Genomic DNA, 27,101 nt, shown 5'->3' on the forward strand with positions numbered 1-27,101 from the left:
TTTCTTCCGACCTATTTTCCAATTCCCTTAACTTTCTCTCCCGTCTTTTTCAGTGCTATAAAATTATTTTAGTATTATCCGCCCAAGATTGAACACGTAGTAAAGATGGACGAACATATCATCAGTTACCATCTCAGGTGAAAAGCATCAAAATACATCAATTAAACGCTCTAAATAATCTTCTCAAGCAACTGCCTGAGGAACAGACAATGGGTTGCTTTTATAAGAACACTGTTGTGGGAAGACCTCGGATGAATTAGATGAATTTGTGCTCGGGGGTCGTGTCATGTAACATATCCCTCATCGTCTCCAACCGGTTCTTCCGCAGAGAATCTGCTTGTAAAATCCCACACAACCTCCAAATATCCACAGAGAAAAATGCCTTTCTCCTGTCATGATGGCAGTGAGCTGCCCTGGAGTAAGCCGAGATGCTTTCTGCTTCTACGATGTGATTCTCTCTGCGGTCTGCAGGACGGTCTTCGGTACGCATCTTCTTTGCCGGGATTGTTCCCGAGAGCGTTGGCCAATATGCTTCCTGCATGCAAATCTCCGAGTGTGTTTGCTAGGGCCCTGAGCTGCAGTGGTAAGTTATGGAACTGTCTCGAGCTTCTGTTCTTTTACCTGTAAAGGGGAGGTGCTGATCACAGCTATGTCCGAAATTATTGTGGGGATTAAGTGAGATACTGCATGCAAAGTGCCTGGGAAAGTGCTGGACAATACTTAGCGCTCAAAGGAGTCCGTTATTAGGACTGTTAATAAAACAGAGACATTATTATACCCATTTTACACGTGAGGAAAACAGAGGCTCAGAAAGTTTAAGTACCTGGGACACCTGGGCGGCTCAGTCGGTTAGGTATCTGACTTCAGCTGAGGTCATGATCTCACGGTTCGTGGGTTTGAGCCCCTCATCGGGCTCTGTGCTGACAGCTCAGAACCTGGAGCCTGCTTCGGATTCTGTGTTGCCCCTCTCTGCCCCTCTGCCACTCGCCCTCTGTCTGTCTCTTTCTCAAAAATAATAAACATTAAAACATTTTAGAAAGTTTAACTTTCCAGGGGCGCCTGGGTGGCTTAGTCAGTTAAGTGTCCAACTTCAGCTCAGATCATGATCTCAGGGTTTGTGAGTTCGAGCCCCACGTTGGGTCTTCTGCTGTCAGCACAGAGTCTGCTTTGGATCCTCTGTCCCCCTCTGTCTGCTCCTCCCCTGCTTACGCTCTCTCTCTCTTTCTCAAAAATAAGTGAACATCAAAAAACAAAAAGGAAAGTGTAAGTAATTTTGCAAAGTTACATAGTAAAGAGAGGAGCTGGGATTTAAGTGTTATATATGAGTGTGTACGATTATATAACACACACACACACACACACATATATTTTGCAAGCATAATTTGTTCTGGAAACGTGCTTGCAATCCAAAGCGCTTGATTATCACAGTGAATTTCCCCATAAGAAATAATGGAAACTCAGATGATTCATTTCTACAACCCAAAAATACTCGTAGAAAATGATAGAATACTTTAATATATATAATAAATAATATTAATAATAAATATAATAATAAAGAAATATAAAGAATAAATAATAATAATTAATAATAAAGAAAATATAAAATACAAAGAAAAATAAACAAATGAACTTGCACTTACCTTTGAAAACCTTCATGGCTGGTGTGAGGGAGACGAGAGAGAGGAGGGTTATTGTGTAGGATGACTTTCATGATCACTAACGGAATCACTGCCATCTATCAGTGGAATCTTTCTATCTGGATAGATAGGAATCTGCTACCTATCAATGGAATCTTCTGTGTGGGGGCCGTGGTATACGCTTGCATCGGTGTTAACTACAGTACGGTGCTAATAAACTCTTGTCATATACTGTATTTAACGTAACTGGCAATAAGGCAGCAGAGGAAAGGGTCTCTATCCGCAGGCAGCCTGACCTAGAATGAAACAAAGCATCCCTAAGCTCACTCTTGGATGGAAAAGCAAAGGACTCTCCACAGGAAAAGCAAAGGACTCTCCACAAAAAATACACTAGTGCCCGTTGTGGGCACCTTCCAGCATTCTGAAAAACTGATTTCGGATCACTGATTTCTGCCAAGCACCGGGGCCTGAGACCAAGCAACCGAGCATGGGAGATGATCACCCACAATGCTGCGGTGAGAGACACGGAGAACCTTTGGCTCAGTGGTGATCATGTGACATTCGGCATCATGTACTACTCGTATTGCAAGACATCGCTCATTTATCAAGCTGAAGTTTATTAGAAATGTTTGATCGTCTTGCGGAACACTCGCAGAACAAGTTACTCGCAATCCAAGCTTTTACTGTGTGTGTGTGTGTGTGTGTGTGTGTATGTATATACATATGTGCATTTATATATGTGTGTGTGTGGTTATATATATATGTGCGGTTATATATATGTGTGTATATGTGTGTGTATGTGTGTGTGGTTATATATATGTGTGGTTATATATATATGTGTGTGATTATATATGTATGTGCAGTTATATATGTGTGTATATGTGAAAGAGTTGAAGCAGCGTACTTCTCAGAAATTTTGATGGTTTTCAGTTATTTTTAATGACTTGCCCAATTCTTAGAACTGGAGGGAAAAGCCATGCGTTTTTGTTCTCTAGACGACTTGCACAATCTGCATGCCGCTTTTTTTTTCCTTTTTCCACTCCAGGATAATGGAAATGATGATTCTTTTTGTAAGGGATTTTCTGGAGCTCCTCTCGTTGAGAGTAGAAGGAACAGACAATGAAAAGCAAAGTGAGTAAGAGGCCCTGGCTATAGAATTGGGAACCAACAGAAAGAAGCAGGTGGGGAGACAGTATTTAAAACATCAGTCATGCCAGGTCTCAACACCCACCCCCCCGAGCGTGATTCTTCCAAGATACTTACTGCGGCCTGAAATCTCACCGTTGCGTTCAGGTAGAACAAGATCCAAGAGAAAATGAGGGAAAGCCTCCTGGTCTTGAACCTCTTCCCGCTCTGTCCGAGACCCCACAGACCACTTAAAGAAAGCAAAGCTTCACATTGACAGAGCACATGGTGGAAACAACAGTCAGCTGTCCCGAAACACACCCTAGGGGCAGGAGGGGCCGGGGAGCTCAGCGGAGCGCAGCTGGGCATCCTCCATCTGGAAGGGAGGGTGGCTGTCTCAGGACAAGGGGCAAGGGGGCTCAGAGGCTACCAGAGTTCATGTGATGGGGGGGGGGGGGGAGGAAACTTAATCAGGAGCTCTTTTGTGCACAAAAATCACACATGTCTACAGGTGCAGATGAATCTAGAAGACTTGGAGGCTTTGGGCCAGGACAGTAAAAAATCCAATCTTAGAACATTCCAGCCGAGGCTACCTTTTGCTGAGATAGCTGCTCAACTCTGCCCCCAGCCCGTTTGCAAATCCAAATTTCAAGTCTCTTCCTTCCATCTCCGGCCCTGAGCAGAATACACTGGGTGAGGCAACAGAATACTCATTATATGCAGACGCCATGCGTTATCGTGACGGCAGAGCCAAGAGAAAGCCTGGAAAGTTGTTGGATGCAATCATCATGTTCAAAATGTTCATGGAGGTGGTCAGTTGAGATGTGAGCCTGTAGTTTTCCTGTATATGGCATAAAAGGCAGTCATCGGATGGAAGAAAAGGTCTTATGCACAAAAGCAACAAAACGTACAGTATGCCCATGGATGATAAGAATAAGAAATGGGCAGGAGTTTTAGGAAAGAAAGAATCAGCATAAAGAAAACCTCAGCATAAAGATAAGGGTAAGAAGAGCTTCTTCTTGTTCTTAGATGGGAAGACTCTACATGTTATAGGGTATAAATTTCTTCGAGATTGATTTATGGATTCAATATAATTCCTATCCACATTCCAGCAGAACTCTTCCTGGTTCTGACAAAAAGATTCTAAAATTCATCTAGAAGGCTCATTTTGTTTTTAAGAAATCCTAGAAAAATCACACAGGACACTTTGCTCCATGAAGTAAAACCACTGTATTAGCACATAAGGTACCAGGGCTCAAAACCACAGACGCTTCATTCTAGCCAAGAGATTCAGGAAACAGATCCATGTGTATATGAGAGTTCGATTTACAAAAGATCACGGTTCAAATAGCCTATGGCTATCCAGTTGATCGGGTAACAACTTTCGGGGAAGGTAATCTGAATGAAGATGCTTCGGCATCCTGTAATCTGCATGTCCTTTAAGTGAGCAACTTGAATTCTACCTCTAGAGTTAAAGGGTATGCATCTTGGTGTTTTTAGAATTTGGAAACAACGGAGAAGCCCATTAAAAGAGAATTTTCAAACTAAAAACTTATGGCACACCTAAAATTTGGAAGATTATACAGTTATTAAAACAAGACATTATTATGTCTAAAAAATGTTTAAGGAGCAGTGTGTCTAGAAGGGGTCCATTTCAGTGTGTGTGTGTGTGTGTGTGTGTGTGCGCATCTATTTCAGCCTGAATGTATTTACATAAGAAAAACGTATAATAAAAGGCTAATGGGACTCAGTCTGGGTGGTGGGTTTTTGAGGGACTACATTTTATTTTTCATATTGCTTTTATGGCTTTTACGAAGTGTGTATAATGGGCATGTATGATTCATGGAACTAAACATTAATAAAGGCAGCTTTTGTAGAGGGGCTTGAAAATCTTATTGTTGGCAGAGCAGCTCTGTCTGTCTTCTCCTTTGCTAAACCGTACAATTGATGACATTAAGTGTCTTACTCATCTAGCTACAGGGCACGTTAGTCCTCAGGAAGAGCCCTCTGGGGGAGCGGAAGTGTCTTAGTGGACACTGAAAAATCTGCACCCCGATTTAGCTTCCTATTTGTCCCGATCACCTGAAACCTGAACTTCAAATTCAAAGCCCCATTGTTCGGACGGTCTTATCTCATCACGCTAAGTCAGACATCCGTGGCGTACCCTTGATCTTTTTGGAGCCATTCAAGGTGTCACTCACTTGAACAATACTTCTGTGTCTTTTAAAATCAGAACAGAAAGCATGGTGCCAATATAAAGCCCAATTCAATCAGCGCTGGATTCCAGGAAGAGACGATGAAAGCGTTTTATGCCCACAAACATCCATGCTGTCTCTTGTCACTAAAAGCTATGTAGGTCACATATTTCCCTTTGTTTCAAGAGCCAAGATCTTCTAACTGAATTCAGTGCACAGTGTGGATGATATAAATGAGTGCCAACATTTATTTCTGCATTTTTCAGACTCTTTAAAATGGCCTTTCTTATCATTATTTTTCATTTTGAGATACCTTCTTTCATACTGTTTCGTTCTGTAAACAGCCTCAAATCTTGTCGGAAGAAGCTTAGATTTGGAGCCCCTTTCCAAGGAGGCCAAGATGACAAGGAAACTGTGACCTTCAGAGACACGTATAGCCCCACAAGCTTGGAGGAGCCCAGTGCTGCAGGTGGGGATTCAGCCTCTAGGCTGGTGGGAACTGGAGACGGGGTGTCCTGCGGGTTCTGTCTGGTTTCTCTCACGCGTGAGGCCTGGAGGGAGCTTCCTGAGCGCTCCCAGCCTCAGGGACTCCGGCTTCGGCTTGGGGGGTGACCCCAGAGAGAGGGCGCTGCCTTGGGTGGAGACATCTGAGCCAAGCATGTCTCCTGCAGCACGCGAAAGGCGGCAGGCACTAACAGCGAGGCCCAGTGGTGGTGGCCACGATGGGGACGCTCACTCCATCACTCGGCGACAGGGCACTTGTGGCTGCGTCCCTGTCCTTCGGGCCCAGTCCTGACTCCAGGGGCTCTGATTCTCCAACAGCGCCCCTGACTCCCGGCCCATCTGCCAATTCATTCAACCTGCTCTGGCTCTCGAGCGCCCCCTGCCCCTGGGGACCCGCCTCTGTATCCCCGGTGCAGAGCATCACTGAGCATGCGCGGATGAAGAGTCTGGCCGGATGCAGAGTTGAACTTCCCCAAGAAGGGACTCCGTCCCTCTTTGGTTTCCTTTCTCCATCAACCCGGAGGATTCTCTCGCCTGCCTCTCAAACCCCGTCATATCTCAAACCGGTGCCTTTCACTTAATGCAGGGCAGAGGTGGCTGCTGTTTTAGTTTTCCTATGTATAGGGTGAGCGTTTCTAATGGTGCCTGCTAGTCTATGCTGGGAAGGCACCCGGCTTAGTCCAGGTTTTCCCGTGAGTCCCAAGTGACCTTGGGCAGAACCACTATGTCTTTTGGCCTCAGATGTTTCTTTAAAGAAAATGGGTGGAGGGAGGAGAGAAGGAAGGAGAAAGAAAAAAAAGAAGACTCTAGATACAGACAACGCAGACCACAGAGTGCCATTCCTTAGAGTGGGTCACACAGAGCCCCCAATCTGTGGCATGCAAAGAAGTTTCATAGGAAAAAAATATTCCCGTGATCCAATGTCCTTGGTAAGTACTGGACTAAAGAAAGCAAAACAAGTTTCTTACTGCAGGACTTATCTGTGCCTTTGACATGATTATGCATTTAAAATCTTTTTTTTAATTAAAAAAATTTTTTAATGTTTATTATTTTTGAGAGAGAGAGATGCACACACACAGAGCAAGCAGGGGAGGGGCAGAGAGTGGGGGGGGGGGACACAGAATCGGAAGCAGGCTCCAGGCTCCGAGCTGCCAGCACAGAGCCCGACGCGGGGCTCGAACCCACAGACCGCGAGATCATGACCTGAGCTGAAGTCGGCCGCCTAACCTACTGAGCCACCCAGGCGCCCTGCATTTAAAATCTTTAAGAGGGAGGTACCTAATGAGGTGCCCCCCAAAGTTATTTAGATTTAAGCTTTTCATAGAGCTCCTTAGGGGACCTGTGTGTCACACAATCCGTTTTGGGAACATGACAACAGTGCCCTATTTTGTTCTCCCCTACAACCTTGGGACCTCCAGCACTACCTGGCAAATGGCAGGTACTCAATGAGTAGTTTCTAAACAAACGAATGAGTGAATGCGTCATTGACTGAACGAATACGCTGCCTATGCACATTAGGAACTCAAAACATATTTTTAAGTTTAATTGATTAGCTGAAGTCATTCCTAAAGTGCAATTCTATTATGAGGGATTTGACGTGGCCTTTCCTCAACTATATTCAGTCCATAAACCTGAATTCTTTATGAAGCAGAATTTGGGAGGCAGGGGCCTAGTCTTGGTCTGGTAGGTATCCCCCCGGTAATGGGGTTACTGCAGACAAGGAAAGTCAATCAGTGCAGAGAAAGGAACCGGCGTTGAGGCGGAGCTCAAGCAGGAGAGAAGGTTCTGGCGTGAGGGTCTTCAGCTCCCTAGACCCAGAGATCACCAGCAAATTCCCGGTGCCGTGCTGAGAGCGAGAAGGGCCACTCTCCCCCCCTTCTCTCTCCTGGGCCACTCTGCGTCTCTCTGTGCGTCTACTCCGTTTCTTCTAAGCATCCTTCTGCTTTTCCGTGGCCTTTAGAGACCCATGACCTTGCAGCTCTAACCCACAGCGCTCTGACAAATTGCCAGGAAGGCCTTGATTGGTCCAGGCCACGCTACTCATGGGCAGTCAGCCAGTGGAGCGTTGGTTGCCCATGAGCCAGGTTCTTTCCCCGGCTGAGTTGGCTCTCCAGGGCTGGAAGATTCCTGAGATGGAAGGCATGAGCAGGGACCTTGAAACCTGCTGTGTCAGTCCTTGGGGAGAGGACTGGGGAGAACTCAGAAAATTGGGGCGCTCGGACCCTCAACCTGTCACACTGCCTTCTCCGTCTGGAATTCCCAAGTCCCAACACCCCCTCTTTGCGTTGGTTACCTATGCTGCATAACAAACCATCCGGGAGTTAGCTCAGGAACCTGCAGGCCAGCCGAGTGGTTCTGGCCCCGGGCCGAGCCGGGCTGACCTTGGCGCGGCTCAGCATCGACAGTCAGCTGGTGGGTCAGCTGGGCTACTGGTCTAGGTGGCCTCACAGTTTTGTCATAGGCTGGCTATCAACCTCGGTGTTGGTGGCACCTGAACCAGATGTCTCCAACCCCTTAGCAGACCAACCTGGGTTCGCTTACACAGCAGACACCGGGGTGCTGAGCTGGAGCCATCTCACGGTTCTCTCTTCTCTGAATCCTCTTTTGACCAAACTCACTGCTCCTGCCACCCTGGTGCCCTGGCTAGCCTTCCCTTCAGCTTGATGAACTTGCTTTTCTTCCGATCCTCCCGTGAGTGTGGACCATATATACCCTGCCCTGGGTGGCCTGATTTACAATAAAAATATAGGGCCCCCTGTTCAAATAACTTGAGTATTACGTACACAACAACAAAAATTTCTTTAGTGGAAGTGTATCCCAAACACTGCCCGGGATATACTTATACTAAACGAGTATTTGTGGAAATTCAAGTTTATCTGGGTATCGTGTGGATTATCTGGCAACTCTCCCCTCCCACAACTCCTGAGCCCAGCCTCAGGAGAGAAGAGGGTGCACGGACGTGCTCCTAGGGTGCATCTAGGACCCTCTGTAACCAGCAGGGGGGCAGGACTAGCCTTTGACGATGGGGGAGTAGGTGTGGGATCGACATCTTTCTCTCTCACTGTTTCTTTCCGTGTAAGTAGTGGGTGATAAAATGTAGGCTGAGGGTCGCCATGATGTGAGGGGTCCCAATTAATTTGAGAAAGATTTCACTCTCAAACGTGGCGTTAATGGAGGCACCGGCAGGGGTGCGCAAGAGTCAGTGTCGCCTCATTCATTGTACTCTGTTTGGTACTGAAGTGGGTGGACTTCTCAGCCCGGGGTATCCTGCTGTTATTTGGATATTTAGGAGCCTGAACGTTTGGTAAGATTTCAAGCTGGTGGCCCACAAGCTGAGTTCGGGAACTTTGCCCATGTGCGCAGACCCCGTGGGTTAAAATGTCAGTTGAAGGATGTGCTCTCATCTTTGGCTCTCCGTCCACACAGGAGAAGGCTGGGCTACCACACCTACTTTCTAACGACGTTGTGTGAGTCCAGGAGTAAGGGGGTCCAGGGCAGAGCCCTTCAAGCGGGCTTTGGTCACCCCTTCTTCTAACTCGGGGGGAGGGTTTTCTTGCTTAGGTGGACAGCCAGGGCAGGACAGTGCCCCTGTCACACATTCAGCATGAGGCATTGGGGCAAACATTTGTCCTAGAAAGTAAGTCCTATGGGCTGGGCTTACTGTTTGCTCTGTTCACTGCTCTGTTCCCGGGCCTAACTAGAGGTGCCTGGCACACAGCAAGCGTTCAGTACGGCTCTGAGGTAGCAGGGAGTACGTGTGTCCCAACAGCCCTGCATGTAGCCAAGAAATAGTTGCCCACACGCTTTAATAGAAGTACTTGTCCAGAGTCTATCTCTCCTGGGAGTCTGTGAGCCCCATGGCATGAGACCCATGTTCATCAGGTTCTCGACTTCACTCAGAATCTTCCAGAATGTCTGACCTAATATAAAATGTTCGATTCAGGAAGCTCTTCCTTTAACATCTCTGACTTGCGTGCCCCCAGGAAAATTAGTCACTTACTTCCGCAGGAGCCAATTCCACAGTTGGAGAGGGTTTTGGCAGATCTTCAAGCGTTTGAAGGTAGCTAGTACTCAATGTCTAGTTCAAAGCAACAGAAAGATATGGCGTGTGTTAGATTGCCCAGGGCATGGGGTGGGCTCTCTGGGATTCCTTCCTTTCTAATAAGAGAAGTCGTGTCCACAGGACCAATAGGCAGGGAGTGTAGGGTGGGGAGGTGCCGAGGGCCACAGGGGTCTGGCTGGGACAGGGGACTTGTGTGCTGGTGGTCTGTCAGAGGAGGGATATGGGCCAGGACAGGGCATGTGGTCGGGTGGACCCTGGTGCGGCATTTTCCCTGCCGGCCCCCACCCTGGTCTCACTACCCTGGGTCTTATCTATACTCAGCTCTCAGATGATTTTCGCAGTTACACTTTGTCCGCATCCACATCTGCTCGCTGGCCCACAGCTATTCCCCACCGTCTGCAGGATGAAGTCCACGCTTCTTATCTGGCATCTAAAGCCTCCAACCTTTGACGCCAAATACCTCTCCGGCATTACCTTCCACTGTCACCCTTCTTGAACTTTCTATTACTGCAAAACTGGGTCTCTCTCTCTCTTTTTTATCAGAGCATACCCTTTCTTTCCTTTCTCCAGGGGCCCTTACCCATAGAGGGTCTCCACCCTCCCCCAAACTGTCTTACCTTCTTACCTTTTATTTGTGGTTTACCTGGTTTTCAGGATCCAACTCAAGTCTGACCTTCCTAGGGTGTGGATGGGAGTACTTCTTCCAATGACACTTGTTGCGATGACTCCTTCCTAGATGTGAACCACCTGCAGCTACCCTCTAGGTCTTGGTACCAACTTCACTATGGGGATGAGTCTTGTCACATGCGTGGCACATATGTGCAGCTAGGTTGACATCCTTTGGGTTCCCCCAGTAGATTCAGACAGATGCCTCCTTGAGACTGGAGGGGCGCTTGTGGCAGTGGAGGGAGCCTCCAACCGCTAAAGAGGCTCCATTGCAACTGGTTATGGCTCCCCAGTGCATCCCACAGACCACGTTTGTGCCCACCCGGCCATGTTGACCCTCGCACTTTCTTTCATCTTGCCCTTGGGCATTTGACCGCCCATGCTGCATTGGCCCATTATTGCACTGGCCATCCTCACCCCGCCCCCTTTCTTTCCACAGAGCGTGATTTGGAGCCCCTGCCCTGGCCCCAATCTCCTCTGAAAGTGATCTCATCCCTGACACCGGGGCCCTGACATTTCAGGACGGCCTCACTTGGCGGTAGAGCCGAGGTCAGCCACCGTGAAGGGAGAAAGCGCCCCATTCCTTCTGATGTCCTTTGTGCCTTTTCCTGGGACCCTCAGGAAAGACCCGCTGTGATGGAAGGAGTGGTGGGCATCTCCCATGGTGGGGGGGTGGGTACCGCATGAGCCGTGTTCGTTTTTGACCATCCAATCACGGTCTAGGGAGATCGTAGGCCATACGGCTCAAGGCTGCTCTGCATGCCGACCTTCCCTTGTAAACATTACACCTCAATGTTCACAAAACCCAAAACCCAATGTTCACAAAAACCAAGATTTATTGGGATCTTTGCACACTGAGTAACTGCTCCTCATGGCAGCCCACGGTGCAGGCTGCCCATCCGCCGGCCTTCCTGATTGTTCCGGGGCAGACAAACCGCCACCCGGCCTCCCACTACGGTCAGCCTGCAGCCGGGTTGACGACTTTCCCCAGGAAGAGCAAACTCTGAGTGGTCACCTCCCAAAAGAGCACCAGGAAAGGCCTGTTGAAACGTGCCTGTGGGGCCCAAGTTGTGTTCAGAGCCTGAGGCTGAGAGAGCAGGCCCGAGGCAGCTGCTGCCCTGGTTCCCCACACGTTCATGTCCACTGCCGCCTTGTGTGACACCTGGAGGGGGGGAAGGGGACAGGGACAGCATCAGCCCCGGGCGCTTTCAGGGGACAGATCCCACCTGGTGTGGTTCTAGGGAGATGGACGTAGAGTCACCCCCTCAGGCGCCTTCCAAGGAGGCAACCGCAGCCTTTGTTTTTCTTGCTTTTTCCCTCTTCCACATCCCGGGGGCTGGCCTTGATGGTGCTGTTTGCTCTCTGGCAGAAGACAGATGGGTTTGAGCCGGGCCGAGCGTGAACCTGGCCGCAAACTCCCAACGGCAAGTTCTGGGAGCATGACAGAAGCATCTGGGCACAGGCGGCACGAGCTGAGGGCCATTTTCCGCTCCGAGCTGCACGCACATTCTCTAAGCCTCGGTCGCCTCTTCTCTATAACGACCTGCTCAGCCTAAATCACTGGTTTTTAACATGAGCTCCGGGAACCGGGTTGTCTGATGTGCCAAACCTTCTATCCTCCTCTGTGAGAAGATTCCTTTTTTTTTTTTTTTTTTTTTTTTTAACCCTCATTGTCACACAGTTTCTTCGGAAGAAAGGATTCTGAGGCTTTAAAAAAAAGTTGAAAAATTTTGGCCTTGACAATCCCTTTCACTTCTGAAAAGTTCTATGAAGGGATACACTGAGAAATAAGTCCTTTAAAAAGCCAAGTTATTTCTTTTCCTTCTTGTTCACACACATGCACGTACACACTCCCGTGCACACACACACTCCCGTGCACACACTCCCTGTTGCCTTGTTTTACATTCCTGATCTCAGCTGATCTTTCCCAAGCAAAAGACAGAATGCTTTCCTTATGAAGTTTGTAGCAAAGAGTGCCTGGGTGTCGTTAAGCCTCTGACTTCAGCTCGGGTCATAATCTCACGGTTCGTGAGTTCGAGTCCCACATCGGGTGAGCACAAGCCCAGCTTTGGGTGAGCTCGAGCCCTGCTTTGTGTGAGCCCTGCTTCTCTCTCTCTCCCTCTGCCCTGCCTGGGATTCTCTCTTTCTCTGCCCCTCACTCACTTCCGTCTTTTCTCTCTCTCTCAAAAAAAAAAATTATAACAAAGACTCAAGCGACAATTAATGACTCTCTCCTAAAACATAAAAGATAGAGCAGGGAAGGAAAATTGCATGGTTATTCCCAGTGGTTAACTCTCTCTTCCTGGTAGAGAGTCATGGATCCCCACCCATGCCTTGTGACTACCAATGGCCTCCTTCTGGAAGAGAACACAGACCCACCCCACTGATGGCCATCTTGACTACGGGACTTGCTTTGGCCAGCAGCACGTGAGGGGCCTTGACATAGGCCACAGCGAAGAGAAACGCGGAGAGCGATCACACAGTTTCTCTTGCTTTTTTCCCATCACCGTGGGAATGGCATGTCCCCAATAGGGACTTCTCTTTTCTCTTGCATCCTGGAAGGGAGACGCAGTGTGAAGTAAGTCCACAGCCCTGTGGTAGTAACATACCTCTGACATGTACCGTAGACAGGAAGTAAGCCACTGTCACCATAATGCACTGAGATTTGGGGCTTACGGGTCTCTGCAGCAAGGCTGATGGATACATTTTTGTATTCATGCCCCACTACTCTCTCTAACTATAACAAAGACAGATGGAGTTTCAATGCCTGCCCTTGCAGAAGTATGGGGAACGAAGGCAAAGCTTTTCCCACACCTGGGAAAATTCTGGCACTGTGGATGACCCCTAGTGCGTGTCTCTTCAGGACTCGGTGTCCCTGCTCCGAAGGATAGGGCGGAGAGGTGGAAAGAGCGCTGCCCCTGAAAATAAGCCTTGTAGATTGCGATCCAGACCCAGAATAGGAAAAGGAAAGGGAAACTTGACTTTCAAACGCACACTTGAAAGGAGAAAAGACTGTCCCCTCCGTCCACGTTTACCACCTTACCCGGGAGATGGTTTTGTTGAGCTGCTCAGTGATTCCTGATAAGTCAGCTTCTAGGTTGAAGATGTTGGTGAGACCAATGTGGGGAAGTATTTCTTCAAGGTGGTATGTTCCAGAAATGGAAAACCTTGGCAGGTGTAAATCCAACAGGCTGCAGGGAGAATCAGACAGAGAGGTGGTGTGGTCTCATTAACTGTGCTGCTCCCGCCCGGTCTGTAGGCTGTCTCCAGCTTTGGGAGGGAGAAGCGTTTTCCAGGGTGAGGGGGAGCCGGTCCTACCACAATATTCCCTGCGGTGCGAGAACATTCCACCCCCCCCACCCCCCCTGCAGCTCCCTCCTCTTCGGACCTTTCCAGACCTCTTGTGATCTCCTCAGCCCTCCTGTGTTTGGATCTGAGAAGACTCCCAGCATGGCCATGTGTCCTCATCTCAGGCACGTTTTTGGAGGACTTTCTACATCGGGCAAGGGATTTCACAAGGCTTAACTGATCAAATTCAAATAACAGCCACGCAAGGTAAATACTGCTAACATTCTCCCGCCTCCATATCCAATTGATCATCAGGTTCTGCCGGCCCCGCTTCAGAACTGAATCCTGAATCCGTCTGCTGACAACCCCCTAATACAAGCCAATGTCAGCTCTTCCTGTCTGGGCCTCGGGCCATCGTGAGGATCTTATGACCGAAAGCGTGTGTAGGATGTGGGCCAATCTCTGCCCTACGACTGGCCTTTGCCATCAGATCAGCACCCTGCCCGTGGTAAAGTCACAAGTCTCCTTTGACACTGAGTAAGTCTGTCCTTCCATTCTTGGGATTCTTCTTCTCGATTATTGCTTGACTGTTGCCAGAGCAGGGCACCTGCAAGCTGGGCTAGGTAAGAACCCGCTTGGAAACCTTTGCTTCTGATGAATCCAGACCCTAAAGCTGCTGATCACGTCCTTGCCAGTTAACTTCTGCGGCAATAGGAGTGTCCGGATGCCCAGTGGGAGTACGAGGCAGTTGGAAGTCAAGGGTTGAACAGCAAAGAGCAGGGGAAGGTCGTGGGAAACAGAAAACAAGGCTATCTCGGCCCACTCGGCGAACTGTCCACAGGGAGACCTGAGGGCAGGCCCAGCCCATGAAGGGGTCTGAGTCGAGTCTAGCAGAGGGGTGTCTGGCTGAGAGCCCAACACACAGCAGGTGTTCGACCCACATCAATGAGGAATGAACAGGTACCAGTGAGCCCGAGTCCCCTGGGCAAGTGAACCTTCCTCACAGCTGAACGGAGGGAGGCCTGGCAGTCTGAACTATTCGTGTCGGAAAGCCGCCCAGTGTTGCTGTGGTATCATAACTTTCTGGCCCGAGAACCAGGAACAGGGGGCGTCCGAGGTTTAGAAAAATAACTTCAGTTGGTCTTGCTTCGTGAAAGTCAGAGCGAGAGGTCAAAACAGACGTTCTGGAGGGAAAATCTGTTGGTCTAGAAGATGCTATGGTATTTCCTTCTGTGCTGGGGGGAAGGGACAGGCTCACCCCAGAGGAGCTTGAAAATATGGGGCTGGAATCAGAAACCGGCCACAGCTATGTGGATTCATAGACAACAGGGCTATTCTCTTCTTGTCCTCTCAAGGGCAGAGGTCCTTGACCTCTGTCTCTTTTACTTGGTACTTGAATCTCTGCCCAAACACAAACACCTTTTCCTACCCCTCAGTACAGTTGGGGAGCTGAGGGGAGGCTCCTGTGGGCACCTACAGGGTACCTACCAAGTGATGGTGTATTAGAACTTCAAGTTGGCCATCAGGAGTTTTGGTATATGCACCCTCCCCCCACACCAGGGTGGGCTCCGTGACTGCTCCGGCCAAAAGAATATGCCAGAAGAGACACTTTGGAGCCCAGATCTTAAAAGAGCAGGAATTTTCGCTGCCTGTCTTTTGGAACACCCCTTCCCGGAGACCTGAGCTGCCATATAACAACATCAGCTGCACCAAGCTGCCGTGCAGGAGACCAAGCTAGTCTCCTGGAGACGCTGCACAGAGAGAGAGAGACACCTGTTCAGCCCTTATCTGAGGAGACAGCTGGCCCAGGAGACACCTGAGGCTTCAATGCTCTAGCCCCAGCCAGCATCTGACTCTAGTGCAGGAAAACCCCAAGTGAGAACCACTCGGCCGAGCCCAGTCCACCCACCGAATTGAGAGAGAGAACAGATACTCTCTTTCCTTTTCTAAGTTCGTCTATTTTGAGAGACAGAGAGTGAGGGTGGGGGGAGGGACAGAGAGAGAAGAAAACAGAATCCCTCACTCCTGTTTATTCAGCATTACACCACCCAGCAGGTGCACTAGCAGATTGGGCACCTAAACAAAACCTACACTGTTCATGGAGATTCTCGCAACTGGGTCACAGGTAGTGGTATCCCTTCCTTCTACGTTTTGGTCAAATGAATTTTTAAGTAAACTAAAAAAAGTAGGAGCTCTTTTGAGAAATATACACTGTTCTGTGGGAGTCATAAGTATTCTTAATAATTGTCCTTCATCTGATTTTTTTTTTTGCCTACACTTCGCTACATTCTGGTGGTAAATCATTTGGAAAAAAGGGAGAAACCAGAGGAAGGACAAGTTGGCCAGAGAAACCCTCGGGAAGGGATACGAATGATGCATGCCTGCTGAGCACTTATCGTGACCAGTCTCAGGACTTTATATGTATTAACTTGATCAATCTTCCAAGCAACCCAATGGGGACAGTTATTATGACCTCATTTTACATTTGCGGCAGTTGGAGACCCAAAAGGCAAGAAAATTGCCCCAAACCCACATAGGTTAGTTGAAAGGCAGAATAATGAGCCAAACCTAGGGGTTGGGCTTTTGCAGTTGGCATTGATCAAGGCCGGCCTGGATTCTTGAATCAAGTCTGCCGGGGTCCTTCTGCTCTGACACTTACCTGGGCAGAAGCCATCGATCCCATTTTCTCAGGGTCTCTGGCTCCAGAGCTGCCTCCACCTGCTCCATTTTCCCTGGGTCGGGGAGGATCAGCAGGGCCAGGGCGTTTCCACTGTATTCTATCTGCAGGACGGTGCAAGCCATTTCCTGGTCATAGAGGAATCTGTGCATTTCCTTCTGGTGCATCATGGGAATGCGGAGGGAGGTCCGCTCGTCCACAAAGAAGCTTTCTTGCTTCTGGGTCTGGTAGCGATCGAAAGGATGCTTCCACTTAGCTTAGGACACAAAATCCACAAAACTATGAGAACACACTCCAAGAGAGCAACTGTGGGCAGACACGTACTAAGCCGCACTGGTTTGGTGATTTCCTCTTGGGGTGTATGTAAATATAAGGCAGAGAAGTGGTGTGGATACAGAATCAGGGGGCCAGAATTTTGGGCCGGCTCAGCTGCCAGAGTGAGCCCCCCAGCACTTAAGCTCCAATGGTCTACGATTTTGTTCCATTTCAGAGCAATGTAACTTTCAAGAAGCTAAAAGGTTCTTCTATCTATTAACCACCTTCCATGTGCAAGGCATTATCTCTTTACACTTGCATGAACATTCATATTAAACAAGTATTAGGATCTCCATGTCAGCAACGAGAAGCTGAGTCCCTGGGAATTTATAGAAGCATACCCAATTTGCAGAGCCATTAGGTGGTAGAACAGGGACTAGAACTTGACCGGCTCCACAGCTCATGTTCTTTGCAAACACTGACTTGACCCTTCACTGCCACGCTAAACAATCTCCTACAGAGAAGGTCAAGAGCCCCCCCGCCACCTCTGAACTTCCTAATACTCAGGTTGAAAAAGGAGAAAGATTTCAGTTAATAAAATGTTACGTATCATGCCAAAAAGCTCATTAAGACACAAGAAATGTGGCATCTGTGGGTCACAGCCTTGTCCACGTGTGCAGTATCCTCTCTTTCTCCTTACGGTCTCCACGCACCACAGCCTCCGGACTTGGCCTCCTGAGAGCCCTGGTCTTGGTGATGGGAAGCTGGCTCATCCTGTCCCTCTCGCCCACATCCCATCAGTGGCCAAGTATTGCCGATTCCGCCTCCAAGGCTGCAACTTTATCCAAAGCGGCCACCTTCCTTACTTTGGAGCCCTTCGAGAACCTCCTGACCAGTCTCTGTTCTCCCACCCTTCCTCTCCTCCAAACCATTTTCCAGATTGTAGCCAGACTGATCGTTTTAAAACAGATGTGATCATGCCACGCCACTGCTTCAAACTTCTTGGTAATTCTGGTATCCTACAGGTAAATCCTAGAATTCTCCACACAGTTCCTGCTTATCCTTTAATCGCAACTCTTGGTACTGTCCCCCAGGCACTCCGCTCTTGTGTTCTGTGTTCTAGTCCGACTAAATTCATTTCAGTTCCTTGAAAGTGCCACAGTTTTTTCTTTTCCTTGGACCTCTGCACGCACTGGGCTTTCAACCTGAACCCTCTTTTCCCCACCTCTTGGCTTGAGTAAATCCAACTCACTCTTCATGTCTCGGCTTAGATGCCTTCTCTTCCAGGAAGCCTTCCCACACTCCCCAAGTCTGGAAAACTGTACCTTTCGAGAACTCCATGGCACCCATGCCGACTCAAGCAGAACTTACTTTCCCATTGAGTTGCAATTGCCTTTTTACTCATTTCCAGCTCTCCTGGGACTATGAGCTACATAAGGATAGGAAAACTCTATCTTATTCATAGAGTTCCCCAAGACACTAACAAAGTCCCTGAAACGTAGTAAGTACTTGATGTATATTTAATTCATTCATTCATTAATTTATTTATTTTTAAATTTACATCCAAGTTAGCATATAGTGCAATGATGATTTCAGGAATAGATTCCTGAGATTCATCCCCTATGTGTCACACCCAGTGCTCACCCCACCAAGTGTCTTCCTTAATGCTCCTGGCCCGTTGAGCCCATCCCCCCACCTACAAGCCCTCCAGCAGCCCTCAGTTTGTTCTCTGATTTAAACATGAGAGTCTGCTGTGTTTTGCCCGCCTTGTTTTTATATTATTTTTATATTGTTTTTATATTATTTTCGCTTCTCTTCCTTGTGTTCATCTGTTTTGTATCCTAAATTCCACATAAGAGTGAAGTCATACGGTATTTGTCTTTCTCTGACTAATTTCGATGTATATTTGAAAACAAATTAATGAATACCATTCCTAGAGGCCTCAAAACGAGACCTAAGTTCGACTTGAAATCATTCACTCGGCAAACATTTTAAACATACTTGACCTCTCTTTCCCTTTGACTAGGCGGCTGAGTGGTTTGGGGGCCGTGGCCTTGTGGCAGATGCAGAGAGGCAGAGCTTTGTGAAGACCTTGACTGGCAGGCCCATCACCATCACGGTCGAGCCCAGTGACACCCCTGAGAATGTCAAAGCCAAAACTCCAAGACAAGGGGGGCATCTAATTTTTGCGGGCAAACAGCTGGAGGATGGCCGTCCTCTCTCAGGCTACGATGTCCAGGAAGAGTCACCCTGTGCTCGCTGTGTCACCTGGGAGGTGGCATCGCTGGGCCTTCCCACCGCCAGCTGGCCCAGGACTATGACAAGGTCATCTGCTGCAAGTGCCGGTCTCGCCTGGGTCCCCATGCTGTCACCTGCCACAAGCACTGTTCCCCAAGAAGAAACTCAAGTAAGTCCCCTCTCCCAGCTCTTCCTTTGTCTGCTCTAATGGAAAAATAAGTAAGTAAATAAATAAATAAATAACTGAGTTCAACAACAAGACTCAAAGCTTCCAGATACAAAGCAGGAATGTGTGTCTCTGATTTGGAAGTCATTTGGCTCAGGGGTTATCAGAATCAGATACAGCCCTTCAGGGGTGGTACTTAATGCCTTCTCAGGGGAAATAAATAAAATTCAGGACCACGCTTGGGACCGATCTCTCTGCAAATAGTCAAAAGCTACGAAAGGCAATCCCTTCCCCGTCCGGGAAGACTGGATTGCAAAACTCTGTCAAGCAGCCCAGGGATGAGGTAGGATAGGTCACCGCATTCCCAGGCTGGGGGTAGATGGGAGGAGTCACCTGCTCTGGGTTCTTTGTTGTTATTACTCATTCGGTGCAGGGACTCCCCAACCTAGAAATTAAAATAGAACCAGGGGAACCAGAGGCAAATGTGAAATTGTCTCCCAGAGACCTTGCCACAACAGGCCGTAAGAAACTCACAAAAAGAGAATTTCCACTGAAGATGAGCTCAAAGCTGAAAATCTCAATCCTCTCCTGAAAGAGAAGCAGTTGGGGTAACGAACCCAAGAATTCACAGCTCGAGATCTCCAGATAATGGAATAATCCGAAAGACATTTTGAAAAGTGTGTTAAAAAAACGGAAGGACTAAAATTCATCAGATGGGCCACTGGGACAAAACAATAGGTCTTGAAAAACTGAGACCTCGAGGCGAAAATACAGTCAGTGAGATTGAGAATTCAGTGGACGGGTTTGAAGTAATAAGCAGCAATGGCTTTTGAGGTAATTAGTAAAAGGGAAATTGGGCGGAAGGAATCAGCTAGATGGCAGCATGGAGAGACAGAGACGTTTTCTGGGGTGGGGGTGGGGTGGGGTGGGGCGGGAGTTATAAAAGATGAGCTTGAGGTGTCCTGCCAGAAAGCAAGGAAGTGCTCCAGAAAGGAAGGAAAATCAGCAATGATGGGGGCATATCAAGGAACCAACTGAAAAGTTCTCCTGATGATCAGTGCCAGAAAATTTTAAGCGACAAAACTAAGTATTAGTCGATTGCAACCCAGAATATGAAATGCATACCCTTGAGTCCCTAATGATGTGAGCAAATGATTGAATAAATAAATGTGACAGAAGAGAAAAATCTTCCATACCGAAGAATTCCAAATAATTGAGGTAGGTCCTCCTTTCTCAAGGAGAGGGAACATAACTTCCCACTCCCGAAGTGTGGGATGGGCACGGTGACTTCCTCCAAAGAGCACAGTCTGGCGATTCGGAAAAGGGTTACTTTACAACAGAGAAATATGATGGCCGTGACCTTAGCCGGATGGTCCAAGTCAACATCAACAGCGGTAAGTCACGCCGAGAGTACGTATCCTTGGCGTGATGCGATAAGAATGGCCCTTCCCCTGTGTGGCCCTCCTCTCCACGTCCCGTTACCCCAGTTTTAATCACGAGAAAAACAAGCAAGTCTCAACTTACAGACACGCTACCAAGTACCTCGCCGGCACTGTTCGAAACTGGCAAGGTCATTACAAGCAAGGAAAGTCTGAGACACCGTCACAGTCCAGAGGAGCCCCCAATGACGTGGCGATCCAGCGTAACGTGGATCCCGGAAGAGACACAAACATCAGGTAAAAACAAACATCTGAATGGACCTGAGTTTAAAACAATGGAGGAGTTCACTTTCCTAGTATCACAATCGAGATACATGCTACTAAGTCAGGAAATAACCCGAGTAGAAGAAATGAGCCCTACAGGGAGCGAGTGTTCACACGGCAGTCACAATGGGCTAATAAGCTGTTCACACAAATTAAGATGTGGTGAGGGCACTAGAACATAAGCCCGAGGTAATATGTACAGGATGATACAATTCTGGTAAAATTTAGAACACATAGGACAGTGGTTGCTTCTGGGAGGAAACGGGACCAGGGAAGGGTGCAAAAGGAGGTGAACTCTACCTGCAACATTGCATTTTTTAAAAAAATAAAATAAAAATCTGAAGCCAATGGTAAAATGTAAACATCCATTCTTGGCGGGGGAGTATATGGTGGTTTTAATATGCTATACACTTTTCTATGCTCGGGAGCGCCTGGGTGGCTCAGTCGGTTGAACGTCTGACTTCGGCTCGGGTCAGGATCTCGCGGTTCATGGGATCGAGCCTCGCACCGGACTCTGTGCTGACAGCTCAGAGCCCGGAGCCTGCTTCGCATTCTGTGTCTCCCTCTCTCTCTGCTCCCCCCCCCCCCCCACCTCGCACTCTATCTCTCGCTCTCTCTCAGAAATAAACATTAAAAAAATTTGTCTATGCTCAAGATAGACAGTCATATAAAAACTAAAATTTTTCTAAAAAAGGAGTTATTCCTAGGAGAGTATGATAGGGTGTATAACAAAAAATAAGTAAAAACTGAACAGAAGGAAATGGCAAGAGCGAACAAATGTCGATAAGTCAAGAAGTAGTCATCTAAGACGCTTTAAATATTTGGAGCCGCTGCAAGACTTCAAGACAGGTGCCTTTCAGGGGCAAGGAGGCAGAAGGGATTCGGCCCGAGCCAGCCCTCACCTTTGAAGAAGATGTAATTCAGGACAACCATGAGCGTGTCTCGCGTGAACTCCTGCAGGCAGTCCGCCACCTGCCCGTACGTCTGCTTTCTCACGTACTCGTTAATCTGCCTCCTGGTCGTGGCGGAATCTGTGAAGTTGGCAGAAAAAGCAAACGCTCCGTACAGCTCCCGGACGGTGTCCAAAAAGTGCTGCCGAGGCTTTAGCTGCTTGTCCAGAAACAAGGAGTTGCCTACCTTCAGTTCAAGTTTGGGGCTGGGCAGGTCAAGGGTGTGGATGAGGCTCTGGAAACCCCGGTGGATGTCCGCTTCCGAGATCTCCGTGAGGTTGAAGCCAAGGCCCTCCAGGATCTGAGTCGGGGTGTCAGCCTGGGCCCCCAGAGAGAGCAGGGCCAGGGTGGCAGAGATGCTCACTGGGGAGAAGAAGATGTTGCCCGAGGCTTCCGCGGCCAGCTGCTTGTACAAGCGCAAGGCAAAGTTGGTGATGGTCGGTGTGATTTTGCGGTAGGCGGGGGCTGGCACGGACAGCTGATCACTGGGGGCTGGAGGCGCCCCCGGACTCTTATCTCCATGGGCAGGAAAGGGCCGACAATGGACAGAGGGCAGGATCGCTGCTCCCAGCAGCCACAGCCAAGCTGGACCCATCCTCTGAAAACAAGACAGTGAACACACCATTCTACCGCATCCGGAACCTCAGGGTCCCCGTTGCTCGCCCAGTGAGCCTCACACCCAAGCTGTACCCCGCATAGGTGTCATGAGGGGCCCTGCAGAGGACGAGGTGGAAGGTGAGCCGGCGGGGCTCTGTCGCTTTCCCCCAAGTCTGAAGAGCTGCCCTAAATCTGCTTGACTATTAATACGTCTACAAGGTTTTGTTGACAAAAGGACTTGGGCTATAAAAAGAAACTTCCCTGGTTTATTCTCTCTTCCTCTCTCCCCCCACCTGCGACCTCCCTCCCCACCTCCTCCTTCCTTCCTTTTTCCTTTCTTTTTCTTCTTTCAAGTATTTCTTTGAATCACTCATCACCTTTCAAGGATTGGGGTGACTACGGAGCAGATGTTCAGGACACTGTGACAGTGAGGGACGCTGGGCCTTGCTAGCACCGAGGTGTGGCCACATCAACTTCCACCCTTGCCCGTTGGAAGGGAGAGGATGATGGGAGGCACTCCTGGGTCAGGTCCCCAAGGAAAGGGGAGTGTTCGCCAGTGTTTGGGGTTTTCATTAGCTGGGGTGCTGATGTGGTGGTGAGTCACGGGGGCCCGGTGGATGCGGGCCACCCACGAGGCGTGGACGGAGCCCGGGAGCACAGACCGACTCTATCTCCATCAGACTTGCTGTCTGAAGCAGCAGCTGTCACATGCAGCCCTTGTCACATGCAGCAGCTGTATCTTAATTGATGCAGAGGGTTAGGGAAGATGCCTATTGACCTGTGTTGAATTGTGCACCCCCCAAATTCATAGCTCGAAGCTCTACTCCCCAGTGTCTCAGAATGCGATCTTGTTTGGCAATGTAGTTGAGGTACAATTAGTTAAGACGAAGTCATTAGATGGGCCCGATCTAATATGATTGGTGTCCTTCTACAAAGGAGACACTTGGCACAGACTCGCACACAGGGAGACGGCCCTGTGGAGACAAAGGCAGAGATCGGGGTGATGCTCCTACAGCCGAGGATGCCAGAGGTGGCCAGCAAACCCCCAACAGCTCGGGGAGGAGCCTGAAGCAGGTTCTCCCTCCCAGCCTCGGAAGGAAGTGGTCTACTGCGACGCCTTGATCTTGGACTTCCGGGCGCCATGATGGTGGGGCCATACCTGTCTGTCATTGAGACCCCCCGGGGTGTGGTGCTTTGTGGCAGCAGCCCTAGGAAATGAATACTGTCTCTCTTATACTTCAGGTTATAGAATGTGCCAGAGAAGCCTTCGAGCTACTTCCAGGGAGTCAAAGTGGTGCAGGGGCAGGAGACTCCTTCCTCAGGGGATGGAACGGAGCTCCAGCTCGAGGTGACACTGCAGCATAGACGTGGCTGATCTCTCCTCATTCTGACCCTCGTCTAGTGCCCTTTCAGGGTTTCCACGCACACACTGCACATCTTCACAGTGCACACACTGTCACATGGCCACTTGGAGCCCTCCCCCTCTCTCCCCCGGACCTCAATATCCTCAATAAGGACAGTGTCGTCCCCCTGCTCCCTTCAGAACTGACCCTTCCACTGACCACACGATTCTTGGTGCTCCTCTATCTTGATAACATTTGTGTCTTTTTAAAAAAAATGTTTTTAATTTATTTTTGAGGGGGGGAGGGGCAGAGAGAGAGAGGGAACCACAGAATCTGAAGGAGGCTCCAGGCTCCGAGCCGTCAGCACAGAGCCCGACGCGGGGCTCGAACCCACGAACGGTGAGGTCGCGACCTGAGCCGCAGTCTGACGCTCAACCGACTGAGTCTCCCAGGCGCCCCACATTTGTGTCTTAATCGGCACCGTTTGCGCAAACCAATGTTTTCTGGAGCCCTTACAGATGCCACGGTGGTGTGGGAGAGATCGTATTTTTAGACGGTTTATAGCACTTGGGGCCCTAAATGCCCCAAAGGCCGGTTGTTGGGAGGGACCAGTACAGCCTGATTATCAGTTATGTTGAAACTTTGCTGGACAAAGTACTGCGGGCGATTTCCCAAGGCCGTGACCTCCCTCCCTCCTCCAAAGCTCTGGTGGGCTCCCTTAACGTCGGGTTCCATTCATGCTGGGAAGTCAAACAATTTAAAAATCAGTTTGCTCCTGGAGAAAATCAGGAATACAGCTGCCATGGGGCACCTGGGTGGCTCAGTCAGCAAGCGTCCGACGTCAGCTCAGGTCACGATCTCTTGGCTTGTGAGTTTGAGTCCCACATTGGGTTCTGTGCTTCGCTTCCGATCCTCTGTCCCCGTCTCTCTGCCCCTCCCCCACTAGCACGCTTTCTCCTTCTCTCTCAAAAATAAATAGACATTAAAAAAAAAAAAAAGAAATACAGCTGTAATAAAACTGGTTGGTTCTTTTTATCCTGCTGAACTCACCGTTTTCTACCCTTCTGCACCCCAAGGATCGCCAGACTTGTAGAAGGTTCTATTTCCCCAAGAGGATGAAAAGTCTGAGGGAGGGCTTGGGTTTGAATTAAGGCTCTGCAGTATCTCACTGTGGGATCTGTGGATCCCACTGTGGGAAGGAAAACTCTCTGACCGGCAGTGTCTGCATTTGCAAAATGCAAAGGACAATGCCCACCTTCCGGAGGCGGAGTCACTTAAGGATTACAAGGCATACCGTGTGTGAAACACCCGACATGTAGGAAGCGTGCAATTGAATTGTCACTGCTTTCTACAGAAGCTGGGTGTAATTATACCTAATCTGTTTCTTTATTTCTCTTCCAGAAAGATCCCAGGGGAAAACTAAGAACTCCAGTAATTAATGATGATATTCCCACTTATTGTTTATTTTGTGTGGGGATGTTATATCTGGTGCATCACAGCCTCCTCCCAGCCAGGTGTATTCTCAAATGCAGGGGGATCCGCTATTTTTTTGGAGCATCTCAGAGACTGGAGAAGGGGGTGCTATTGGAGTTGGGTGGGAGAGAAAGCTCTCGAAATGCCCAAACAGTCACAGGCAGCGAAGAGTGGCCAGCCTAAGTGCCAGCGGTGCGTGGCACTAGATTGAATCCGTATGAGAGCCTTAAGACACAGGTATTGGTGCCTTCTTGTGCCTATGGGGACACTGGACGCAGGCTCAAGATAGGCACCTGTTAAGTGGCTGGAGGGTGGTTCGGATCCCAGACAAGGGCTCTGAAGCTCAAGCCTTTTGCTACAACCGAGTCTCTAGTAAATTTGCTGCAGCAACGTTGTCATCTTGCTTTGGGCTGTGTTACTCTGCTTTCTTGTCTCTCCCAGGAATACTGGGAGTTCCTCTCTCAAAATTTCTGATGACCAAGCTTTCCATAAAAGGTCACTTGAAACCTGGAGTTCCGACTTAAAGCTCAGAAGCAGTACATCATCGTATTTTTCCTTCAGGGGCCTCATTTCTCCTCTCCCTGCTGCCAAAGCCAGAGGAGGGGGAGGGGGGAGGGACAGAGAGGGACAGGGAGGGAGAGAGAGGGGCAGAGCCACCCCTGCATAAGTCAGGTACTCACAGCAAAGCTCCCTGGGCTGGGGGCCCCGGGTCGTCAGCACCGCGTGGCTTCCTACCCACAGGAAATGGTGTCGGAGGGTCACAGCGCCCTGGTCAATATTTGCCAGGTCCATTCCTGGAACAGTGCAAAGACTGTGCGCGGCGAACAGGAAGGGACCTGTTTTTTTTTTTTTTTTTTTGAAGGCTCTGTCCTGCCTGCCTGCCCTACAAACAGTGAGTCATGATTCCGGACCCAACTCCCCTTGAGGATATCCCGATACCTGTGATGACAGCAGGGGTTGCGATGCGGTTGCTGCTGAACCATCACGGGTGTTTTGTGGGTTCCGGACAGCGTGCTTTCCAGATCACCCTCACGATAAGAATGCGAGACGCTAACGCCTCCTGTTGGGGTCATCATTTCACCACATGCGTAAACCCGACCATCAGGCTGCACCCCTTGAACACACACAGCGATGTACATGGGTTATTTCTCAATAAAACTGGACAGAAAAAGAATGGGAGAGAGGCACAATCATCCCTACCTAACAGATGGGGACACTGAGGTTCCGTGAGGTTAAGTTACTTGCTTGTGAAGCGGGTGGTGAGGCTCCAATATCTTATTGATTCTTACCATTCTAATCCTTTACTGACACTTAAAAATTTATTTTTTAGAAAGACGGTAGGCACAGGGGAGGGGCGGAGGGAGAGTGAGAGAGAATCCCAAGCAGGCTTCTTGGCCAACACAGAGCCAGACACGGGGTTCAATGTCATGAACCGTGAGATCGTGACCTGAGCTAAAATCAAGAGTTGGACACCTAACTGACTGAGCCACCCAGGCATCCCTTTACTGATGCTTTAAACAAATATTGTCCATATGTAGAAAAAGAAAAAGATAGAAGGAAATTGGAAAACGGAGCAAAATCTTCTCTCCTGCTATTTTGAATCCCCATAAAAGGTACCACTGAGTCTTGTTCACCATGAATCACCCAAGATCTAGAACGAAGCCTGGAACTAAATGAGTATTTTGTGTGAGTGAAATTTTGGTGATGGCAAGTCACCTTGGGGTGACTTTTATGTTCTTCTTTGTAAATTTTTGCATTCATCTAATTTCTCACAAAGAGCGAGTATCTTATTTATACAAACCCCCGCCCACACTAAAAGGTTCGAGTAGAATTATATTATCATATGCATAAAGCAAAAGAAAAGCACGTCCGGGTTGGCACAGTGGCCCCAATCAACAGGCACTCTTTTTTTTTTTTAATTTTATTTTTTATTTTTTAAAATTTACATCCAAATTAGTTAGCATCTAGTGCAACAATGATTTCAGGAGTAGATTCCTTAGTGCCCTTTACCCATTTAGCCCATCCCCCTTCCCACCACCCCTCCAGCAACCCTCAGTTTGTTCTCCATCTTTGAGTCTCTTCTGTTTTGTCCCCTTCCCTGTTTTTATATTATTTTTGTTTCCCTTCCCTTCTGTTCATCTGTTTTGTCTCTTAAAGTCCTCATATGAGTGAAGTCATCTGATTTTTGTCTTTCTCTGACTAATTTCATTTAGCATAATAC

At 48.7% G+C, this 27,101-nt stretch overlaps 1 protein-coding gene and 1 long non-coding RNA gene across 3 annotated transcripts; one reads left to right on the forward strand and one right to left on the reverse strand.

The window, feature by feature from the left end:
- Positions 1–18,562, forward strand: LOC121032241 (uncharacterized). The gene is made up of 3 exons (XR_005791160.1): positions 1–583; positions 2,683–2,768; positions 18,437–18,562. It is a non-coding gene; the product is annotated as an uncharacterized LOC121032241 (long non-coding RNA).
- On the reverse strand, positions 11,009–25,686 carry SERPINA11 (serpin family A member 11). Of its 2 annotated transcripts, none has more exons than XM_040478144.1 (5): positions 25,561–25,686; positions 21,420–22,065; positions 16,138–16,411; positions 13,234–13,381; positions 11,009–11,352 (listed from the first exon to the last, which is right to left on the reverse strand). In XM_040478144.1, the coding sequence occupies exons 2-5, from the start codon at positions 22,060–22,062 to the stop codon at positions 11,149–11,151; spliced, it is 1,269 nt and encodes a 422-aa protein (XP_040334078.1). In that variant the 5' UTR covers positions 22,063–22,065; positions 25,561–25,686; the 3' UTR covers positions 11,009–11,148. The 2 variants fall into 2 exon arrangements, with proteins under 2 accessions (XP_040334078.1, XP_040334079.1); XM_040478145.1 differs by lacking the exon at positions 25,561–25,686 and adding an exon at positions 24,458–24,610.
- Between the last annotated feature and the right edge of the window lie 1,415 nt (positions 25,687–27,101).

The sequence above is a fragment of the Herpailurus yagouaroundi genome, unplaced genomic scaffold (assembly GCF_014898765.1).
Source record: "Herpailurus yagouaroundi ecotype Mexico unplaced genomic scaffold, PumYag 141, whole genome shotgun sequence".
Classification (NCBI taxonomy): Eukaryota; Metazoa; Chordata; class Mammalia; order Carnivora; family Felidae; genus Herpailurus; species Herpailurus yagouaroundi.